The following is a 22373-nucleotide window of genomic DNA, read 5'->3' as shown; positions in this document are numbered from 1 at the left end:
TTAAATCCAAAACCCTTGTGGGCTCACTTCTGCAAGTAGTGGGGTTTGACTTAGTGATCTGTGATGGACAAAGAAAAAGTTCCTTAAAATCTGTTTATGCACACGTGCCCAGACTCAGTGCCTGGCACACCAGGCGTGACCACGACAGGAAAGCTGAAATCACATCCCCAAGGGGTCTAACAGCCCGTCCAGCTCCTGAATTCTTACTTGGTTTTACTTGCCAAAGAATTGTTGCTGTTCCAAACAACAGCAGTGCTAACGATGAAGTGAGGAAGCAGCCAAGGAGACTATCCAAACACTGCATCCCTCACAAAACACCGTCCCAGGGCTACAAAAGCAAGGGGAGATGAAAGCGGAGCAGGCTCCTGTGGGCGAAGGCAGGAGGAGCTCCTGCTGCGGGGCAAGGCTCATGTCTGGGGTGAAAAACCCCTTTTGGAGGACAGGGTGTTTGTGTAAGCAGAGACCCACCCAGACTCCGTTTGCTCTTGGTTTGCATCGCTGCCAACAAAACCTTTGCAGCGGGGAAGGAGAGACACTGATGCTATCTACTGCCTTGGATAAAAAACAAGCATTTTCGTTCATTTGTTGTGTTGGGCACAAAAATAAGCATTGGATCTCAGTGCAAGCTCTCAGCTCTTGTTGTGGGCTTTGGAGGGAGCCTGAGGACTATCCCTGGGCTCTGCCAGGGTTGTGCCTCTGCAGGGACATCGGGGGTTTAAACTCCCACTCCCTTTGGTGGGATCTCCATGGAGGAGCACTGCAAACTCTGGGAAAGACCATAATGTGCTTCCACCTCTCATGACAAAAATCCAAAGTTTTGAAAAGCTGATCTGGGTCACTTTGCTGTGTTGTCTCTTCCTGTCTTCTATCAAAGCCCTTTGCCATTTGCTCAGGTCTCTTTATCCAACCCACAGACAAAAGCTGGATACCAGACTGACACAGCATGCAAAGTCCTCTGAGCAGAGAGAGCAGGAACATCACATCATCGTGTTAGCACTGATCTGGAAAGGACAAATGCCAGCAGTACTGGCTTCATGGAGAAACTGCAGCTCGAGCCATATGCTCAGCTGGGTTCCTACAGAGGAGATAGAGTTCACTATGTTGTCACTAAAGTACATAATTTCTCTCTCCCTGCACATTTGTTTTTTTTTTTGTTTGGAAATTCAAAGACTGACCCTGCATGAATGGGAGCCAATGAAATCAACTCCAGAACTAATTGAGGAATTTTTTAACTGTTAGCCATGTCAACAAAAGAAGCTGGCCCTGGTACTGCCCAAGCCACTGACATCCTTCCTGTTGGAACTGAGTTTCCTACAAGCTCTTGCTCCAATCATGTGGCTTGGCCACATTCTCAGCCTAGGACACACTCTGCAAAGCTCACAAATATCTTAAAATGATTGCCTGCAGGCTCCATCCTTGTAGAAGCCATTGGCAGCTGATCAGGATAATTGTGCTTGGCTGCTGGTTCCTGGTACAAGGTTTGGTCTGATATTTGGGCAATGAGGGGCAGCACACCCCATGAGCTGCGTGACACCTGTGGGAAACGGTTTCGAGCTGATGGGGAGGCTGCTACCTCCTTGTAGCTTGTGGTGCTGAGTAGGGAGAGGAAGGGAGAGGACGCAGGACATGGCACACTGCCCAAAAACCCACCTGACAAGATGGACGCGACGGCAGCGATGATGAAGGACACGATGACGCCGGGCCCCGCCATCTCCTTGGCCACCAGGCCGGACACCACGTACATGCCGGTGCCCACGCAGCTCCCCACGCCCAGGGAGATGAGGTCCAGCGTGGTGAGCACCTTGGCCAGCCGGGCGCCCTGGGCGGCCGCGGCGCCCGTGCCCTCCAGCATGGACTCCACGGGCTTGGTGCGCAGGACGCGGGCGCGCAGGGCATGGCCCGCCGCCCCCCAGGGCACCCGCCGCGGGTCCAGCCGCGACAGGAACCCGCTCATGGCGCTGGGCTGGGCACAGCTGGGCACAGACCGGGGCAGCAGCACCGCTCAGGGCTGCGGCTGCGTCTCCATCCCGCGCCGGCAGCCCTGCAAGAGAGGGGAGCGGAGTTTGTGACCGAAACGGCAAAGAAAAAAAAGGAGTCAAAAGGGCCCCCAAGTTCTCAGAATTTCTGCTGGTCAGAGTGACTCTGAGACATGTACAAGCTTCTTTTTCCCAGCCCGGCTGTTGAAGAAGGAATTGGAAATTTTTTGTTCTCATTCTCAAGGTTGTTTATTATTTCTTACCGATGACATTCTTTCCCCGACCCGCTGCAGGTCTGTCTGGCAGGTCGAGTTGAGGTACCCTGCCTGTTTTTGGGGTGGTGTTACCTTTTTATACTAAAAACTACATGTATATTATTTACTATAACTTCTCAATACTTATCACTTATGTTAGACAGTGAGTTTCTAGTTTAAACTAATTTAGAAGTGCCACCATCACAGCAGAAGATGGAGGCCAAGAAGAAGGAGGAGAAAGGCTGGACATGCCTAGATTTTTAGAGTTTTTAGAATGGGGTTTCAAGAAGCAGGATGGAAGAATCTAAGCATGTCCAGTCTATTTTTCACCTTGTGACAAACTAACTGTTATTCTACTTAAACTCTCGTGACTTGTAATTCTTCATATAAAGGTTGGTAATTGTTTTTTCTATGGGTCAAATCAAAGGCACAGGGGTGCCAAGGTCTCTGAGACCCTTGGCAGGCTCCCAAGCTCTCCAGGGCAGCCAGAGGAATTTCCTGGGTTCTGTCACTAAGTTGTTTTTTGCTGTGCTCCAGTGCTGACAGAGTTTTGCTTTTACCACTGCTGTGGAGAAATCTCCTTTCTCCACCCTCAGTTGTTTTGTCCAACAGAGATGCACTGCCCTCCTTTGTGTTCACGTGGGTTTAGCCTCAGTCATTACTACAGCACTACAAACAGCAGGAACCTGATTTCCTCCAAAGTCTCATTATGTGGCTTAATTGCTGCCAAAAGTGATGATGGCTACATGTAACTGTGAGGTGCTGGTGGCCACTGAGGCACACTGGGCCCTGGTGGGGACAGAGTGTAACTCCAAGCCTGGAGTTGAGGCAAACTGGGAGAGGAGCTCAGCAGGAACAGTGTGGGCTCCACTGGGGAGTGAGTGACCAACAGCATGGCCAGCTGTAGCCATATTTAATAGTTTTTTAATAGTTTAAAATTATCTTGCCTGAACCCACGTGCCCTAGGATTGTCTCAAAAATCATGGCCTTATTTTGGTTTTCTCTTTCTCTGTGCTTTTTTCATCTCCAGTCATATTTTCAAGAGCAATTCAGCAACTGCCATTCCTCCCTCACTCACTGCTGTTCTTTAGCAAACTGTGTGGTTCTCATAGTACCAGCAGCAGAAACTTCCAGGTGACACATAATGACTTCTTGACTTTGAGCAAACCAAGAAGAATTGACAAGCTGCAAGCTAATACAAGGGAACAGGAAAAATAGCTTATCAAATATGATTTTCTACCTGGCAGCTTCTTTCCTGTCAATACAGAAATATTCTTTTATTTTAATTGCCTTGAAGACAAACCACTTATTTTTCCCCATCTTTACATCCCAAACAAATTACATTGTGTCCACAAGGCAGCTTCAGTGTTGCTGAAGTTTATTAAATGAAACCCAGCATTCATTTCATGTTTTGGTTGATCACTGTTCAAATTGTGCTGATTTTTTTACCTCGAGCAACCACAGGCTGAAAGGCTGCATGTTCTAGCTAGGAATAATAACGAGAAATTGTTACTGAGCAAATGTGGATCTTTGGGTTGGGAATAAAACCTGGGTTTGGTTTTTGGGTTGCTCAAGGAGTCAGTTGTGGAATGGGCTGGCTCACAGGTGAGGTTTTATTTTCTGGCTTAAAGGAAGGTTTTTGTTGGAAGAGGGCAGCTGAGCCAGAGCTCAGCAGGTCTGCACCAGCCAGGATGAAACAGACCTGTTCTCATGGAATAAATATGGAATTGTTCAGCTTTGAAAAGAACTCTGAGATTATCGACTCCCACCATCAACCCACGTTCCCAAGTGCCAAATCTCTGCATCTGTTAAATCCCCCCAAGGGTGGTGACTGCACCAATTCCCTGGGTAGTGTGTTCCAGTGCTTGACATCCCTTTCCATGAAGAAATTTTTCATAATATCCAATCTAAGTCTCCCCTGGCACAACCTGAGCTCATTTCCTCTCGTCCTGTCACTTGTTTATTGGGAGAAGAGACTGACTCCCACCTGACTCCAACATCTTTTCAGTTATAGAGATCAATATGTTCCCCTCTGAGCCTCCTTTTCCCCTCAGGGCAGCATGTTCCTGTCCTGGCCTCTCCACAGTGGCTCTGCTTTGCCAGGATTGTGTTTTAGCCATGTAAAAAACAACAACTCTGAGAAAAACCTCTCAAAATCCATCCTTTTATCCAAAGCATGGCACCTCTGGAGTGTGGGCTGGAAAAGAGGTGGGCTGGGAAAGGTCTTACTGTGCTCCCACTTTCCATCCATTATTTAATTATTTTCCTTGAGCTTTGTGGCTTCTCTGAGTTGAGTTTGAAATACTTGGATTTCTGTGGTAGGGTTTGCACTAAATTGACTTAAACTAGTCAAGCAGCTGGGTCTCAGAGGAGGCAGGATGGTGTGGGATGAAGGCACCCAAGCTTCAGGCGTGCCCTTGGTGCCATCACCAGGTCAGGCTCGGGCATGGGAAGACCTGTCCTGTGTTTTAAGGGGGATTGGGACCCCAGTTTTTCATCATCGTGTCTCTGGGTGTCTGGTGAAGGCTTTGGGAAGGGTGGCATATGCTCCTTACTGGAGGAATTTCACATCCACGCTGGAAAAATTAGTGAATTCCTCATCCTGAAGAGAGATGACTGATTTGGACAGCCAAGCTCACTCTCAAGCCACATCATGGTAATGAAATTACTTTTTCACCAGCATCTCAAAGAACCCCAAGAGAAGACAGGGCAGTCTTGTCCTGGAATAATCTTAACTGCTAAAATGATGAAAAAAACCCTTAAATATTTCAAATGGTTTAAATTTAAAGCAGGACCTGGCTGGTGGATTAGTGATGCACCCAGATTTAGGCTGCTGAGCTGTTCAGGTGCCTGGGGCTGGGCTGTGACCAGCTCCTGCTGCATGGCAGCCCCACAGAGCCCTGCAATTCATGGGGTTTAATCTTCTCCTTTAAGTCATCAAGGAAAAAAAAACCCTTTCAAAACTTCTGAAATGAAATAACTCCATAATTGCTGCAATGCTCAATTAAAGCAGTCATTCAGAACTATTCCAGATGTTTAAGTAAGACCAGCTTATTGCTGCTATGTAGCTTGGAAAACATCCTTTCTCTCCATTTGAAACCACAAGAAAATATGTCATGGATGGCAACCACCACCATGAGCTCACTTCTGCTCTGCTCCACTAATCCTGCAAAAGGAATATTTACTTGGGAAGCAAAAGGAATTTTTACTTGATTTTTTTTTTAAATCTTCTGTCCTCACCATAAACCCAGGAAGATGAAGGGAGCTGTGGCTCAGAGGGGACAAGCTGCAGCTGGGTTTTGGAGCTGCTCTGCTTTCCACCATCAAGCTGCTGGGGTTGGTTTTCCTCACTGGCTGGCACTTGCTGCCGCCACCATGTGCCTGTCAGCACCACTGTTTGTACCAAAACACTCCTCTTCATCAGGGTAAATTGACTAAAACTGCAATCAAGCCAGAAGGAGAGACATAGGTGTTTACAGGCATGGATCTTCCTTAGTGTCTGGGCTGATGCTGAATTATTCCTCATATAAAACACTGCTGCGGAGATGCAGCACAGTGCCCCCCCAGCATCTCCCATCCTCATCGCCCCCCATAACTCCTACTTCTCTAGAAAATTGTCCCCAAACCACACCTGTGCCTTGGGATGGCTTTTGATTTTCTGTTAATGACTCCTCTCTGCCCAGAAATCTGTAGGGGTATCCATGAGCAAAGACCTCTATTAAAATCTGCTGGGGATGCAGCAAGGAGCAGAATATCGATGTGGTAAATGGAACAAAGAGAGCTCCTGTTGTTGTATTGATGGAAAGCCAGGCAGGGGCACTCATTAAGAGGAAAAGGTTGGGCTTTCCCTGGTTTTCCATGGCTCACAGAGTAATTGCTGTAAAGGAAAGATTGCTGATGCCTCCAGCAGCTGGAACAGCATGGATTTGGCCCTGGCATGCAGGACACCTGTTTGCTGCAGAAGTTTTTAGGGGGAAAATCCCTTTCTCAGGAGAGCTGTGCTTCAGAAATCTGGGATTGGAGCAGGTTCCTATCAACCTCCAAGGCAGTGCCTGCTGTGGACTCCAGGAATATTGACTCTGGTTTATGGTGCAGGAGCATCAGCCCTCAGACCCACTCCAGTAGGGACTGTGTGCCACCATCACCCTTGGACAAACAGAGCCCCAGAGGCACAAGGGGGTGCTGGAGGTAGCTCGAGATGATGGAAAAGGCATCTCCTGGCATCTGCAAACCCAGAAAACGAGCAAGGAAAAAAGGAGCAAACATGCTAGGCTGACCTCCCTGCTGCCCCTTGATTTTCTCTTGAATGGGGAGCTCGGTAGCGATGGGGTGGGTTTATCAGGAGCCACTCAGGGCTGAATTCCATCCCAGCTCCTGCAGCAGGAGAGGCTGAATTCCGTCCCAGCTCCTGCAGCCACTCGAGGGCTGAATTCCATCCCAGCTCCTGCAGCGGGAGAGGCTGAATTCCATCCCAGCTTCGGGATGCCTTCTGCCGGGCTCCCCGGAAGGTTTGCATTACGAGTGCCTCTCGATTTGGAGCTTCGTGCGCTTGTTTTCACAGTGTTGGTCCCCAGCTGGGCTGCCACTGTACAAGCTGGCTCTGTCTCCATCACCAGCCCTCCCCAAAGCCATTTAAAGGCAGGCACGGAGCCGAGAGTGAGGGCTGGTCCCAGTGCTGCTCACGTGGGTCCAGCTCCAGCAATCTGGCCTGGTGCCTTGGCTGGTAATTTTGGGGCTTTTCTTATTTTTAATCTTTCCATTTTTACCTCTGCTTGAGCAGTTCAAGTGGAGCTGTGGTTAATTTAAACTACAGTAGTTGCTAAATTAAACCACTGATAACACTTCAGGTTTAAGACTGGCTTTCTCTGTGCATCAACTGAAAAAAACGGGATATTTTCTGTGTGCGTCTTCATGGCAAAATGGAAATGGAGAGGTTGAACAGCACTTTTCTATGGTGCTTTCATCAAGGTTATACTGAGTGCTTTAGCACTGCTGTAAGATGGCTAAACATCATTATCTTCTTTTGACAAATAAGCAAAATAAATGAGGAAATGTTTATTTTTAAACAAAGACACAAGGCAAGGGTGCCATGCACCCAGAGGCAGCCCCCAGGAGTTCCTAAACTTTGTATTCTAATCTATAGTGCAAGTATTAAAAGAGCATAAATGTGTAACCCAGTGATATAATTAGCATGTACATAGAGATCACCCTTTCTCCCTCTTCCCAGCCTTCAGGGGGATACAGTGTGATGGTTTAGCTGCTGTCCTTGCTGGGGAGAGACTGGACTGCCTGGATAATCAGGGAAAAGGCAGAGGGAAGGATGGGAGTGATGTCGAAGCTTCTTTCTGTCTTGCAGCTGGTGTTTCCCTTTTCCTAAGTAAATAGCAAATCAATATTTGAGCACTGATCTGTGCCCATGCTGGTGAGCAATGAGAAGGTTTTGGTAGCTGAGGGCTCATCTTCCTGCCTGGATGAGGTGGGAGATGAGGTGATGCATTCAGAGGTGAAATTGGAGCGCGCCACAGGGAGGGCCAGCAGATCCCTTGATATTGAGCTGTTCTAAACTTTGCCAGGATTAATTACATGCCACCTTCACAAGCAGCTGGTCCAGGTTCCCTTGGGATCCTCTGGAGCAGCAGGCCTGTGAGAAACAGCTCTGGGACTGAAAGGAGCAGTGTTTTCCTCCTTCCTAGGGGCTGGATGCACGTGGAGCACCTACAGCTCCTACAGCCTGAATGGGATGGAAGCTGAAATGTTCCTTTTGGAGATTCTCATGCACATCCTTGCAGGCACATCCCTCCCCTGGTAAATCCACCTGTCCCAGTCCAATGTCTGGGATTTTGGTTTTCCATTTTCCACTTGTTTTCTGCTCTTTTTGCAGGGCTACCAATCATTCTCATGGTGCAGAACAGTGTAGGAATGGATGCAGGGCATGACAGACACAGGAGCCTGTGTGTGCCGAGATGAAATAATGCAATATGCATGAAGTGCTCTGTTTGGCTTTGCAACAAAGCTATTTAACTACCAGGGGGAAAAATATAACTGCAGAGAAAGAGGTATAATCAATTTGCACATTTGCAAAAAGGTCTCGTTTGTTGCTGCTGTCTTGAGGTGGGAAGGTAAAAGCCTAAAAAACTGCAACAAGGCAGGGAAATGGCAAATCAATATATGGGTGAGCTGAGCAGGAGATGGGGAACCAGGAACATCTTGGAGCTGTTCTGACAGGCTCCCTCTGGGAGACTAGTATGAGTAAAATTTGTTGCTCCACCAGTAAAATGGAGAGATTCACTGCCTCAGAGTGTGTGGTGGTTAATCTGTCTGGGTTTTCTACAGAAGCAGATGAGAAACAATGCTAAAAATGATTAACAGTCCCCTAGATGTGCCTTGTTGAAGTCAATATTGGTTTTGTACCTGCACGTGCTCATCTGCAGAAGGACCCTGGAGGCTCTGTGCACTTTCAAATGCTCATTTGTGGTGCTGTGTGATTTTGCATTCCAAGTGCAGATATTGATACCTATTCTTTGAGCACAGCCTCCCCCTCCTTTCTGCAGTCACAAACTGCAGTGATGTCAATGAAACTCCTAAAGGAAATTTGGGTTCACAGGTCTGGATGCTCAGGGTTTCAATGTACTGTTCACTGAGGTTCTGGCATTTTAAACATCACGGGAGGGGTGCCCAGGAATGCAGATTTGCCTCACTCAGACTCGTAGATTCATAGCATGGTTTGGGTTGGACAGAATCCCAAAGATCACCTCATTCCAACCCAAGCTGCCATGTGCAGGGCCACCTTCCACTAGACCAGATTGCCCAGGGCTCCATCCAGCCTGGCCTTGCAGATATGCTGGCACATCCTTCTGCAACCCAGGTTTTTGGGAGTAGCAGTTCCAGACCCAGAGCTGTGACAAGAGGAGAAGCATGATCTGATTTTTCTGGAATGCAGTGAGTTGCCCATTTGCAATGCTGGCCATAGATTCCTCTGACAGTACAACTGCCAGCAGCATCAGTGGGGTGTTGGCAGCCTTGGGTTTGTGACTCTGAGCTTTTCCCTGGTTTTAGGTAGTAGGTTGTACTTCCAGTAATCACCACTTTGATGAGATAACACATTTTCTGTACCAAATCTCACAGCGAGAATGAGCAACAGCTGCCTTTGTACCACTGAAACTCTAAACCTGGGCTACCAGACAGTTTCTTCTAGAATTATACTCCTTTTAAAACTGTCTTTGCTTTAACAACACACAAGAGGGAATCTCTGTAATTACTGGGCTGTGTTTTCTTTCTCTTTCCTCAGTGGATCCATACTTTTACATCGCAGAATGAAAGTCATTATGGTTTGCTGCAGGCCAGACAGGAGAGCTTTTTTCATTTGACATAATTCACAGAATGGGTTATTTATTAATGTGTGAGGCTCTCTAAACAAAATGGATTTTTACTCTTGCGAGAGTCTGGCTGATACATCATTATGACAACTTATTTCATTTCTGGGTAGCAGTTTGAACCCAGTGACGAAAACACAAATCTTTCAGTAAAGAACTGATTTAATACTAAGGCTTTGTCGTCCAAACAAAGAAAAAATTCCCCTATATATCAAATACAGGATCTGAAAATCCTCTGATTTTAAACCTCTAGCTTTATTTTGAAGATTGCTGGTTTTATAAAGATTCCTTTATTCCCCACTAAGACACTGCTGGGCTTTTTTCCTCTCAGTGCTGACTCTCACTCACCAGCAGTCTTTTCACCTTTCTGCAATAATTCAGTAGGAGTCTGAACTGCCTTTTACACAGTAAGCACATCAAACTTACACCATTACTCGCTCTTGTCGAGTTTCAAATGCATTTATCTTTTGTTTGTGCACATGGTCTCATTAATTACTTATCGTGTTCCATCAGCAGTTACACAAATGTAATTGATTATGCCTCACTGCCCCACTTCCACTATTTTGGCTATCAGCTAATTAATGCAGGAGAGGATCTCAAACAACAGCTTTCCTCAGAAGAAGCTGGAAAAACACATTCTTCAATCCCAAGCCTTCTAAAGGTTCCAGAAGCAGCAGTAGTAGCATATGCAAATCAATGGGAGCTTTTTGCATATGCAAATAGGAGCCTTGAGCTGGGGGGAATTTGGCTGGTTGTAACCTGTGTCTCTAAATTCCTCAGCAGAAGCTTGAAGTAGGTTCAATGCACCTCCAAGGAAGTGAATAGCAGCTCCTGCTGATTTTATTACATTTTGCTGCTTATTCTTATTCACTAGGACAAAAAACCCTTCCCTTACATGAGTAATTCTGCTCCATTTCAGCACAACTGATTATATGAGTAATGTGATCACAAGTGGATCAAAGATGATGATTTAGAATGGAGTTCATGTGTTTAGTCATTTATCACCATCACCCAGGCAAAGGCACTGCAACACCTAAGTGATGTGTGAGTAATACCTGGCGCTGTAGCAGGAGGGCTTTATTCCCAGTGAGTTACAAACTTACTGCAGACTAACACTAAATCAGTCTCTAGGATGGCACTAGAGAAGCAGAATTAAACGAAGAATTATGTGTCCTTAAAAGTGATAACGGCATAAAAGTTAGAGTTTGATAATATTCCTGAGCAATGCACACGCACTGCCCAGAGATGTCCTTTTGTAGCAAGGGAATCAGTGTGAGCCAACATGATTAGCCTAAATTAAAGCAGCTAATTGCCTCCTTGCTCTTAGGCTCCCTTGGCAGCAAGACCCCAAACCCAACCTCTTTCCCTGAGACATTTGTCTCCCAGCCCCAGCCAGCAGAGTGTCCCCAAGGTGTGCTGCCCTGCCTGGCAAGCACAATTCCCCTGCTGTTCCTGCCCAGGAGTGTGAGAAGAGCTGCTGGAAGGTTGCTGCTGTTTGTGCCAGAGCTCCCAGCCAAAGGACATATTGCTTCTTTCTGTCTTAATTCCCTTGGAGCAGAGCTGGTGACCCTGGTTATTAATTGCACATCTCCCAGCCCCTGTTGCTTCCCAGCCAGTTGTTTAATGTGTGGAACACACCTGCTGGTGCCCAGGTGTGTTAGACAAGGCTCTGGAGATCCCAGATGCTTCCTGAGCACATTGTTCCAGAGCTGGAGTGGTGTGAGACCACTCCAGGAAGCCCAGGGCTTCCAGCTGGGAGGGAAGGACAGCCAGGAGAGGCAGATGTTCCTTCACTGCCAGACCAGAGTGCCCAAATCCCACCTGGAGCCGCCCTGGCATTGTTGAGCACCACAGCTCAACAGGTCCATCACTGAGACCTGGTTCAGTAATGCTCAGACACACTTTTAAAGCTAAGTTTTAATTCTGCTGCTGCATGTGGAATGTTCCCAAGTGTGCAAGTGATGCACAAAGGGATGTTTCTATCCTCAGCTTTAAAAGATTTTGTTGAGGAAGACTCAGCACAGGCTCAGGGAGCTGGGGATGTGCAGGAGGAATGGCCCAAACCACTAACTGAGGTCATGGTCACCAATAAACCCAGTGGGTGCTAACAGGGGCTGCCCTGAGCCCATGTGTTGTTTTATAGATTTTTACTGAAGTTTTGACACAGATACACCCACAGACAGTTGTAGCATGGCAACAGAAACCCATTTCCCTGCAGGCAGCAAGCCACTTTGATCCTGTCCTGAGAATTAGGATGTGGTGCTGGAAACACACGTGCTGCAAAAGCTCTTCTTCTGTTCACCTGCCAGGTGGATTTAATTTATGGTGTCATGGCTTTCAATGAATTATGGATACAGTGACTGTGCAGAGGAACAGAAACAAGGGAGTCATGTGCTCTGTGGCTCCACCTCACTGGCTTTGTTTCATAAGTGCCTGGGCTTTGGTCTGACAGTTTTATTGTGGGAAAAAATAGTTTTCTCTCAGAGATGTTCCAGCCTGGTGACAGCAGGGGATGGGCAGTGCTGGGAGCATGATGCTGGCCAGAGCACCCAGTCCCCTGAAGACGCCTGCAGAGTCTGGAACCAATGCTGCCATTCAACGAGCCAAGGAAACTCAGGAGAATTTTTCTCAATATACAAGAGGAAAATTGCAGTTTCCAGTTCTTTCAGTTTTGGCATTTTCCCGTTGACAACCACAGCTTAGCTATGTCTAATTCCTTGTAAGTGAAAAATGTCTTAGGACTCTCTGTGGATCTGGGTCTGCTCCCATTTACACGTGGGTGGTTTAATGAGTTCAGCAGACTCACCCTGGACTGAGGTGAGACTCTGGCCAGCTTTTCATATCCATAGAAATAGCTGAAAAATGCCTGCTGTATTTCTGGGCTCTGGATACTCTACATACCCAGATCTGCCTCTCACAGGCTGACAAGCTCATGGTTTTATATATTGGTTTTATATATTATAGAGGGCACAAATCTGGGAGTGATCTGGGGGTTTAAATTCTTTTTATTAATGTGGGAGTCGCACATGCTGCCCCCCTGCTTATGTTGTTTTATGTGTGATATACAGATCCCACGGCTACCCACAGCTGAAGAAGTATTTGCTTTATTTTTGCATTCTTGTTTTTAAAATGTCTTAATAATCGAAACAACAATATGTTGCTTAAACATTATGATGATTTTAATAGTTCAGGTGCTCTGAAAGATAATTTTGATTATTTGGGGACTAAGAAATCAGTTACAGACTGCTCTGTTATTCTCTTCTTTTTTCTTGGCTTCATGAAGAGCCCAGGATTGTGTTTATGTTTGTGTACGTTCTTGCCATCCTATTTGCTTGAATATTGCAGTGCTTCAGAGAAAAACCATTAATTTAGCTGTTAGGAGGCTTTCCCATTCTCATTGAATTTTCTAGAAAATCTCCTGTTGCCTTTAAGGGAACAGGGAAGAAATTTTATTACATGTGCGTGATTTCAGAACTGAGAAAACAGACTGTCTTCAGAAGGAAGTAGTGTCAAACCAGCCTACAAATATATCCTCTAAAATGATTTTGGCTGGAATCCTTCCTGATATGATCCCATCTGAGACTCTGAAGTTACACAAAGAATAAATTTTCATCATTTTTGTATAATCAAAAAAAAAAATTAGAGAAGGATAAAACATGTCTTGACTTGAGAGTCATGAATAACTCCCTGAGGAGAATGTTTTATGTCTTAAAATGCTTCCCTTTCCTGCAACATGCACAAAGAAAGATATTCTTTTGGAGGAGAGTTAATTAATGAAATCAGTTGGAAAATTGGAGGATTCAAAATAGAATTTGGTCACTTATTAGCTCTGCTCTTGGCATATGGTTAAAAATCTCACCCACTGAGGGGGTAGTGCTTATCTACAGGGGCAGCTGGGGCACCTGGAATTAAAGTTGTGGCATCTCCGTGCCTTATTTGGGGAATTAAGGATCAAAGGTACCATAAAGTCCCCGGAGTTAATTCTGTCTGAGTCTCAGCCCATTGGTTTCCAGGCAATTGTGCTGCAGGGAGCCCAGTGCCTTTGGCTAAGCTGCATATTTTGGGAGGAGGACATCAAACCTTGACACGAACAGATGGAGAATCCAGCACGTTTTCTGATGGCTCCTTCATCAGGTCATCAGCACTCCTCTGCTGAAAAATGTGATCCCTCCCTTAAATTGGAATGTTTTGGCTTTAGCATCTCAGCACCAGCTCACGTTGTGCCTCTCTTTGGCAGACAGAGGAATAACTCAGTGCCTGGTAATTTCTTTCTGTAGAGGCTCTTAGATTCAAGGATTCACATCACTTCCCTCCTTGCTTTTTAATGAAGTGAATTCTCAGGTGCTGTAATTCCTCCTCTGTAAGGGCCTTTCTCCAGTCCTTGACAGGTTTTGGTTTTTCTTTCCTTTTTTTTTTCCCCTTACTTCCAATTTCGTTGTCATTTTTGTTGATGTCTGCTGTGCTCTAGCAGTCTGTTTTCAAGGGCTGAGGTAAAATTTCCTTCCTACATCTCCACTTACTGAAGAGCAACTAAACAAGCCTTTTTTCCCTTTTTTCTTGTTCCCTGACTTGTCTTATCACAGCTCTTGCATCTGTGCTGTCTTCTCAGATATGTATGCACATTTGAGTTCATGTCAAGAGGACCCAAGATTCCTTGTTTACACTATTTACTACTCATCAGTAACTGTTTTGTTGGGAAATTTTACCACCTTTAATAGATTAAAATGGGAAATCAGACCTTGGACTTCTGCAAGACCCCTAATTCTCTGTTCTCATGCACCAGACATTCCCCATGGAGCAGTACATTTTAAGAACAGATGCTGAGTTTAATCTAGGTAACTTTTCTCTCTAGCGCTGTTTTTGGCTTGTTTGAGGGTTTTTGTTTATTTACAATATGTTTTTCAACTCTGTTCAGTCACATGCCTTAGCAATGTGTACCAATAAAACAAACACATGTAAATATCTTTAGCAAACAGACTTTCAGTCTCATGACAGTTTTTGGGCAGTTAAACAAATGCCTCGGCTTGCTGAAACCCATTTGCCTGCTACTCAGGGACACTGGGAGAATTAATCACTTAATACACTAGATTAAATCAGACATGGCTCTTTTGAGACAAAAATCTTCACTGGGGTCAGCCAGACAGGGCTTTCCCCTTCTTCTCCAGAGCCGGTGCTGCTTGCACAAACCCTGCTTTGGAGCACTCAGCCTGTGCCAGGAGGGCACCAGGCCGATCTGTACAAACTATTAAATAATAGGGCACAATACTGGGGTTGCAGAGCGGCTGCGAGAGCAGAGATGGGGATTTTGAGCAGCGCCACCGGAGCGCACCTCGCTGCCCGGCAGCTCCAAAATACCCGTGCGGAATCAACAAACAGCGCCGAGCCGGGTGACGTAAAGAGGAAGCCAACTCCATTCCCGGCCCCGGAGTCGCGGGGAGTTTTGCAGGCGCAAAAAGGGGGGAGGAGGACGGAGCAGTAACCGGGGCCCGTCCGCGGGGTCGGGGCCGCCCCGTCGGGGCTTCAGCACCGCGGACAGCGCCCGCCCGGAGCCGCGGCCGCACGCGGGACCGGCCGAGCCCGAGCGGCCCCGGGGCGGCACCGGCACCGGCCCCGGGGGTGGCACCGGCCCCGCGGTGCCCCCTGCCCGTCCTCTCCCTCCTGCTCGCATTCTGTCCCCTCACAGCCCCGCTCCCGCAGCGTCCCGACCTCCCCGCGCCGCGTTCCGCGCCGTCACCTGTAGCAAGAGCTGTCGCTTCTCTCAGGCCACCCGGTGTCCCTCCTGTCACTCCGGTTTTTTTTCCCCGTTTCCAATCAATCCCGCGCCGCCAGCCCCGGCGCCCCCGCCTCCTCCTCCTCCCCGCGGCGGAGTGCCCGACACTCCGCCAACGCGGGGCCGGGGCGGGGGATGCTCAGCCGGGCTGGGCTCCCCCGGGGCCGGTGCTCCGTGGCCCGAAGGATCCGGAGCGCTCCCTTTGCCCAGCGGGGCACAGAACCGGCTCCGTCTGCGCGCGGGGGGGCCGCGGCCGCGCTGCCCGGCGGGGCTCCGGACGGACAGACCTTCCCGGGGCTCCGGACGGACAGACCTTCCCGGGGCTCCGGACGGACCCTCCCGGGGCTCACCGCCCGTCCCCGCTCCCCGAGGAGTGCCCAGGCTCCCCCCGCTCCCGCTCCCCCCCGGCCCTCCCGCACTCACCGCGGGCGCGGAGGGACGCGGGCGGCGCTGCGGGGGCGGCGCTGCTGCTGCAGCCCCAGGGGCGGGGGGGCTGCGCCGGCACCGCCGACCCGAGCCCGGCTGCCGGCCGAGCACGCAGGGCGGAGGGAGGGGAGACGGGGATGGATGGAGGGAGGGAGGGAGGGAGGAGGGCGCTGCAGCTCCTCAATTATTCAGCGCTTCCCCTCCCCGCCTGCCGCATGTGACCGCCGGCAGTAGCCGCGGGCCGCGCCGGCCCCGGGAGAGCTCCGTGCCACCCCCATGGCCACCTCCCCTCCCTGCCGGTCCTCCCTGCCTGGCCAAGTGTCCTGAGGGCTGGGGGTGCCCTCCCCCAGACTGGCTGGCTGGTGAAAATTAACTCTCCCGGCTGCCTGCTGCAGCGCAGGGCTTTCCTCACCCCAGGACAGAGCACAGAGCGTGGGGAATCTCGTTTTTGTTTTCTCCTTGAGCTGCACTCTGAGATTTGGGTGTTAATGCTGTAATCCCGGAACAGGCAGAATCAGGACTAAAATAATGCCTCATGCGTTGCAGCGTGCTGTGCTGTCCAGCCCTTTGCACAGCCCAGCTGGGAGGAATTAGGTATCAGGTGCAGGATATATTTAATATTTTATACCCATAGCTACTTTAGAGGATAGCTGAAATTAATGATCAAGATTATTCCTTTTTGCAGTTTTGTTTCTCAGTTTCTGCTGTTTGGTTTGCTCTAGAAATACTCCCTATCTGTATTTTGACATCAAATCCAAACTGGGTTCGTCTCCAGTGATGCCTGGGGAGGATCTGGTTTCAGTATCTGTTACAGCTTCATTCTATAGCTTCTAACAGGACCTATTCCCTGTGAGAGCTGTGTCTCCAGTGGAGAGAGACCTTTCATCCTCCAAAAACTGAAATAAACCTCTTCTGATAAAAGTTAAAGGTGGGATCCTTCAGTGCAAGCAGTTCAGTTCAGAAGCCAATGTTTGCCTAACGTGAGTGACCCTGACAGAGCTGCATCCATGGCAGTGACCTTCTGGGGACATACAGACAGTGACATTGCTCAGATACCGGCAGGGTGGGGGCTGGACTGGGTGACCCTTACCCTTCCAACCCAAATTATTCTGTGATTCCACATCCATGATCTTGTTTTTGGCCAGGAGAGCAGACCACATGTCATCTCCAATTTCCTTTCCAGCCTTGACTCCTGCGGCAGTTTTTGTGTCTTCCCAGATGAGTGCCGCAATCTTCCCACTTTATTACCAGACTCCTTCCTCTCTCCAGCACAGCTTTACCTTGCTCTCTTCTCTCCCTCATGGAAGTCTCCTTGCAGTCCCTCTCCTCCCAAACAGGCGCAGAAAACCTCTCCAGGTTACTGCTGGCCAGCAGAAGGTGCCATCACAGGATGACAGGATGCTCTGTTCCCTTCCTGCCACTCTGGCCAGCACAGCACAGAGACAAAGCACTGTCAGCTGATTACCTTCCTCACAACCAGCAGTTTTGAAACCCTGTTTTGATTATTTTCCTAATTTTTTTGATTGCCTGAAAGCAACACTAAGAGCTGCAGCTGCTCTCCTGTCCTTGTCTGTGGTCCTGATGCTTCCCATTTGCTTGTTGTTGTTTCTGTTCACACCCACTGGCTTCACTCAGTCCCTGGACACTGGATGGAGCTGTGGATGGCTGATAGCAGGAGCTTCCCCTGGCCTGCATCTGTGCAAAAGAGAAAACCTTCTGCATTTGTTATTCCCTCTTTTTTTCATCACTTTTAACACCATGCTAAGCTCCAGCTGACAGCACCACCAGCCTCTTGTGCTCACACCCAACTCCTTGGTGCTTGTACAGTGTGTGGGTAAAGGGCATGGGCTGGTGTGTTTCTGAAAGGATTGGCAGAGTGGCCGAGTTTTGGGGGGATTTATTTATGTGTGTGGGTTCAGAATAATTTGATTTATTAATTTATTAATTGGGGCTGGTGTACCAGAGCATGGGCAGTTTGGTTGGTAGCAGATTTTTGGCCTCTAAAAAATCATTGTGCAGCACTATGACACCACCCCCATCTTCCACCTTTACTGCTCAGAGAGCTTTCTTCAGAGGACTTTGCTGTTTTGTAGCTTTCTAGACCCTGTTTTATCCCAGCCTTGATCTCCTTTTTGTAAGATTTCTTCTGTTTTACCCAGTGGCACCTGCTGTTAGCTATGCACAACAACCTGCTGCCACCTTGAGTAATAAATGTCACAAACGTTTTGTCAGAGGATCACTTAAGCTCTTTCCCATTAATCTTTACCCTGTTCTCATGAGTTTTGTAACTTCCAATCTTGCAGGAATTGAATCCTGAATTTTTACAGCTACCCCTCTAATGTTCCTCTTCAGGTAGATTAAATGTGGATGAAGAACTGAATGAGGACAAGTTACTTTCCCAACAAGTCCCTCCAGTGAGGTCACCCTCAGATTAAGGTGACATTTTCCATAGCAGTCAAGCACATGATGGCACATTTGCAGCAGAATTTCCTCTGTCCCCAGGCACTGTCCAGTTTCTTGACCAAGGTAATTTCTGCCCACTTTTCTGTAGAAGTGACCATCTGACTGGTCATTTAAATACTTAATCCTAGTCTGAATTTGACCAAGGCTTTGGCCTCAATAACACCTTGGAGCAGGGATCTCCACCAGCTGCTATCTCATTATCTTGGCTATTTTTCTTCTTACCATCAAATTTGGCCATTCCAATTTCATGTGACATAATTTTATTTTTTTGTGACTCTAAATACAGAAAGTCAGCAAAACTGCCCTATTGACTTTCTTTCTTACTGTTATTAAAATGTTTGTTTACCTCTCATAATCCCCTCACATACTCCTCTCATCCGTGACTAATTAATCATGCCATTTAAATACCACAGTTCCTGCTTTTCTGGGTTATCTCCTTATCTGCACAGCTTCATATTAAAACAATCAATATCTCTAGGGGCCTGCTGGCCCCTAGGTTCTGCTAGGGCTTCCAGCATCCTCACCTCATGGGCCCTCTCTCCCTCCATGAAACTCCTCAGAGAGGAAAGGCTTGTCTCCATTTCCATTGGTTTGATGAGTTTTCTTCAGGGCTGTTTCTCAGAATGTTTTGACACCATCAAAACAGACTAAAGGAATGTTCAAGACAAGCAGCCTGGGTTCCCCTTGGATGTACATTGGGGTCCCAATGTGTGTGCTCGGTCTCCCCAAAACATTTCTGTTGGTCTTACAAAACTGCGCTGGTTTGGGTTGTGTTTCCAAAGGAAAAAACTATTTGAGACTAGGAGGGGGAAGCTGCAGCACCTTTCCTGTGCCGTTTGTGTGTCTGTGTGCTGGCTGCCATCCCTCAGCAGCCTCTGTTAGAGAGCAGGGCTGAAGGCACAGCTGGCTGTAAGGTACCACTGATGTTTCATAGAAAAGCACTTCTGTCTGCAGGCACCAGGCTGCACAGGAACATCACAGAGAGCAGCACGGGGGTGCAGTGATGGGAGCTGCTCACCCCTCCACTGCTCACTCTGCATGTCCAACAGCTCATGGCCATGGCTCTGACAAGTGTTCTCTCTTGGATTTGGTCTGTAGCATCCCCAGCCATCTCCCAGAACAGCAGCAGCTCCCAGACATCCACTGCAAAGTTCAGCTTTGTCTCTGAGCAGAGACCCAGTGGAGCCCTGCTAGAAGTACTAGAAGGTATTTTTAGAAGCATTGCCAGGATGCTTGGCCTCTCTTCTTCTTCCCTTTGCATTGTTGGAACCTCAGTGAGTACCTGTAGGGGTCAGAGTGATGGAGGCATCCCTGTAGGAGGATTATAACAAGGATTAATCTTGCTGTCTCACCTGATGACCTGTGCCATGATGAGCACCAGCATGAGGAAGGGCAGTCCTGTTATTAAAGCCCTGACTCGAGACTTATAAAACCTCACTGGAGTGACTGGCCCTGCAATTGGAGTCCTGGGTGAGTTCAGAGTTCTCTGTATCCCAGTCATGTGAAATGGCATTGGAAGTGCTGCCCAGTCTCAGGGAGTGGTTTGGCTGAAGAAATTACAGGCTATAATTTCTTTTGGTGAGGGATTGTCTCTGCTTTCCTTATGGGACCTCAGTGGAGCAGTTCAGCTGGGGGAATTCCCTTGCAATTAGCTGGGCAGGTGAAACGAAGTGCCTGGAGAGGTGAGCTGGCTCTGCCTCCTCCTGACCCCATGAGCTCTTACCCTGATGCTCAGGGACTGCAGCCCTGACCCTGCTGGGCACTGTCCATCCCCTGTGAGCCCAGCACTCACAGTGCACCCTCTTCATTATTTAAATCACTTGTGTGCAGTGGAACTGGCCATGGGTTTAATTTATACTTAGAGCAATGGAAAGGATTACTCTGGGGTTATTCTGCATTTCTAAGAGGCATCTTGGCCAGGTTGAAAGGAAACATCCACATGGATGTTCCTCATAAACCCATATCAGGTGCTTCCCTCTGCATCAGTGGTGCTTGGGCATAAACAGAAACAGGTGAAATCCCAGCACAGCAAACCCTGGCAGTGCTTTGCCATTTGATGTTATCCAGCTAAAATTTCTCCCAGCCCCTTTCCTTCCTGCTCTGTGTCATCCATGCCAGGCTGAGCAGAGAAGATGGGTAATGCATCCATCAGCCACATTCACTGTTAGAGACTCTCAGGGTGATGGAGCATCAAATAAATCCCTTTCAAATCCCCATGCAAACACACAGCCCAAGCCTGGCTCCAGCATGAGCTGTGCCTCTCCCCTGGCTGGAGGCTGCCACTGGTGCATGCAGAAGCTGTGATGCCCTTTGGTGGTGCCACCACCATCCCCAAAGGGGAAGAGCAGCCTTAACCCCACCAGAGACACAGGAGGAGCTGTGGGATGGGGCTGGGGGCTGCTGGGGTGGGGACACCTTGGGGACACCCACCTTTGGGAGCTGCAGTCCCCAGCAGGGCTGCCCTGGGGCTGCAGGCCCGGGTGAGGCTGGGATAAAGCAGCTGCCAGGAGAGGGGATTAAATGATTCAGTGTTTGGAGGCTGCTGCCTTATTTAAAGAACCACACGCTATTTTTTTCTTATTCAGAGAAGTCTGCTTTTAACAACCAAACCAGACAGAACTCTTATTTTTTTGCTTTCTCAGCTACTTCATTTCATGGGTTAATATGAATGTTTTGGGCACCGTGTAGCTGCTAAGTGTCCATCCAGGTCTCACCATGTCTGCTGTGATGATTATGGATTAATCAAGTGATACTTGACCAGTTCCTGCTGTCCTGCAGGTGGGTTTAGCTCATCTAGATTTTGATTAAAGTCACAGGGTGAAGCTGATGGCAGGATTTGGTCATAGTTGTCTGTTCTGAGAGTAACAGAGAAAGTAACAGCAAGAAGATGATTCCAGCTTAGTCCCTGCTGGGCTGTCCACACACAGGAGAAGCTGTTTGTGGTGCCCTCAGTAGCAGCAGCGTTACCCACAGTGTTTGTTTTGGGTTCATGCACAAAAGGTCGCTCACACTGCTGAGAACGCCAGGTTAAATCAGTGGTCTGCAGAGTATTTTAGCATTTGCTGGCCAAGTTTGACCCAGAGACTGAACTGTTTCTGCTTGGATAAAAAAGAAAACAGCCTGCCTTTTTTTTTTTTTTTTTTTTTTTTTTCTGGGGAAGGAAGAAAGAAAGCTATGTGAATGCTTCCTGGGCATCATAGCTGGCTGTGTGATTTATCCATCTTGCTAATAATGATGGACAGGGCTTTGCCCATCCCAGGGTTTGATGAGAGGCTGCTGTTTGCCCGAGTGCATTTGCTTTGCATGCAGATAAGAGGGTTTATTGTCTGTTGTTTGTTTTTCACCAAAAGTGCAGCTTTTCTGCGTGTTCAGAATAACTGCTGCTGTCCCAGGAGCAGGCCCTGCAGGAAAGGGAAGGTTTAGAAGCATCCCAGGGTTTGAAGCTCAGTAGCATCAGCTCTTCAGGAGAGAGCACATCTGCTCTGAAACCAACAGCACTGCAGAACAAAAGAGGAAGGTATTGATCTGATAGTTTGTTGTTATTGACATTTCTATTGATCTACTCTTCCCCAATGATTCCTTACTGCTAAAGGCAAAGGCCAGAGCTGGGAAGGGTCAGCACCGAAGGAAAAGCCTCATCCAGATGTGCACCACAGTGCGCTTTGCCTCAGACTAAACACAGCTTCTCAGCTGAACCTCAGCCAAGATATTTCAGCTGGGCCATTCCAGGTCTGTTCAGCCTGATTTTGCATGTCAGCTGAAGGACAAGGAGCCAAAGCCCACACCTCTGAAGTCACTGTGGGTTTAATATCGTAATGCAGCCTTGGCTGAGCGCTGCTGGGGAGAGCGGAGCAGCTCGGATTGAATTACCTGCAGCACATCAGCTCAAATCTCCCGTCCAAGGCCTGCAGGGGCTGGTGCAGCTCAGCTTTCCAGGGAGCCTGATAACATCACAGCCTGGGGCAGCACAGTTTTAGGTTTTAGTTTGGTATTCATTATATCCCTATCAGAGATCAGGGTCCTGGCTGGATGAGGAGCTGGATCTCAGCTGTGGCTGCCCCATCCCCTGGCTTTGGTGCAATGCCCTGCCCTGGGTCAGGTCCCTGGCACA

General features: G+C 48.2%; 1 protein-coding gene across 1 annotated transcript in view; it reads right to left on the bottom strand.

Annotated features, from left to right (window-relative positions):
• SLC7A14 (solute carrier family 7 member 14) overlaps positions 1–15460 on the bottom strand; it is a 29430-nt gene extending 13970 nt beyond the window's left edge. Inside the window, exons 1-2 of the mRNA XM_063167333.1 lie at positions 15338–15460; positions 1651–2041 (exon numbers count right to left, since the gene is read on the bottom strand). Of these exons, the coding sequence (XP_063023403.1) occupies positions 1651–1954 (304 nt within the window). The 5' untranslated portion in view covers positions 1955–2041; positions 15338–15460. The remainder of the gene's footprint in view (positions 1–1650; positions 2042–15337) is intronic.
• Positions 15461–22373: the final 6913 nt, after the last annotated feature.

Source organism: Melospiza melodia, chromosome 12 (assembly GCF_035770615.1).
Source record: "Melospiza melodia melodia isolate bMelMel2 chromosome 12, bMelMel2.pri, whole genome shotgun sequence".
Taxonomy (NCBI): Eukaryota; Metazoa; Chordata; class Aves; order Passeriformes; family Passerellidae; genus Melospiza; species Melospiza melodia.
This window is presented reverse-complemented; position numbering and strand designations above follow the sequence as displayed.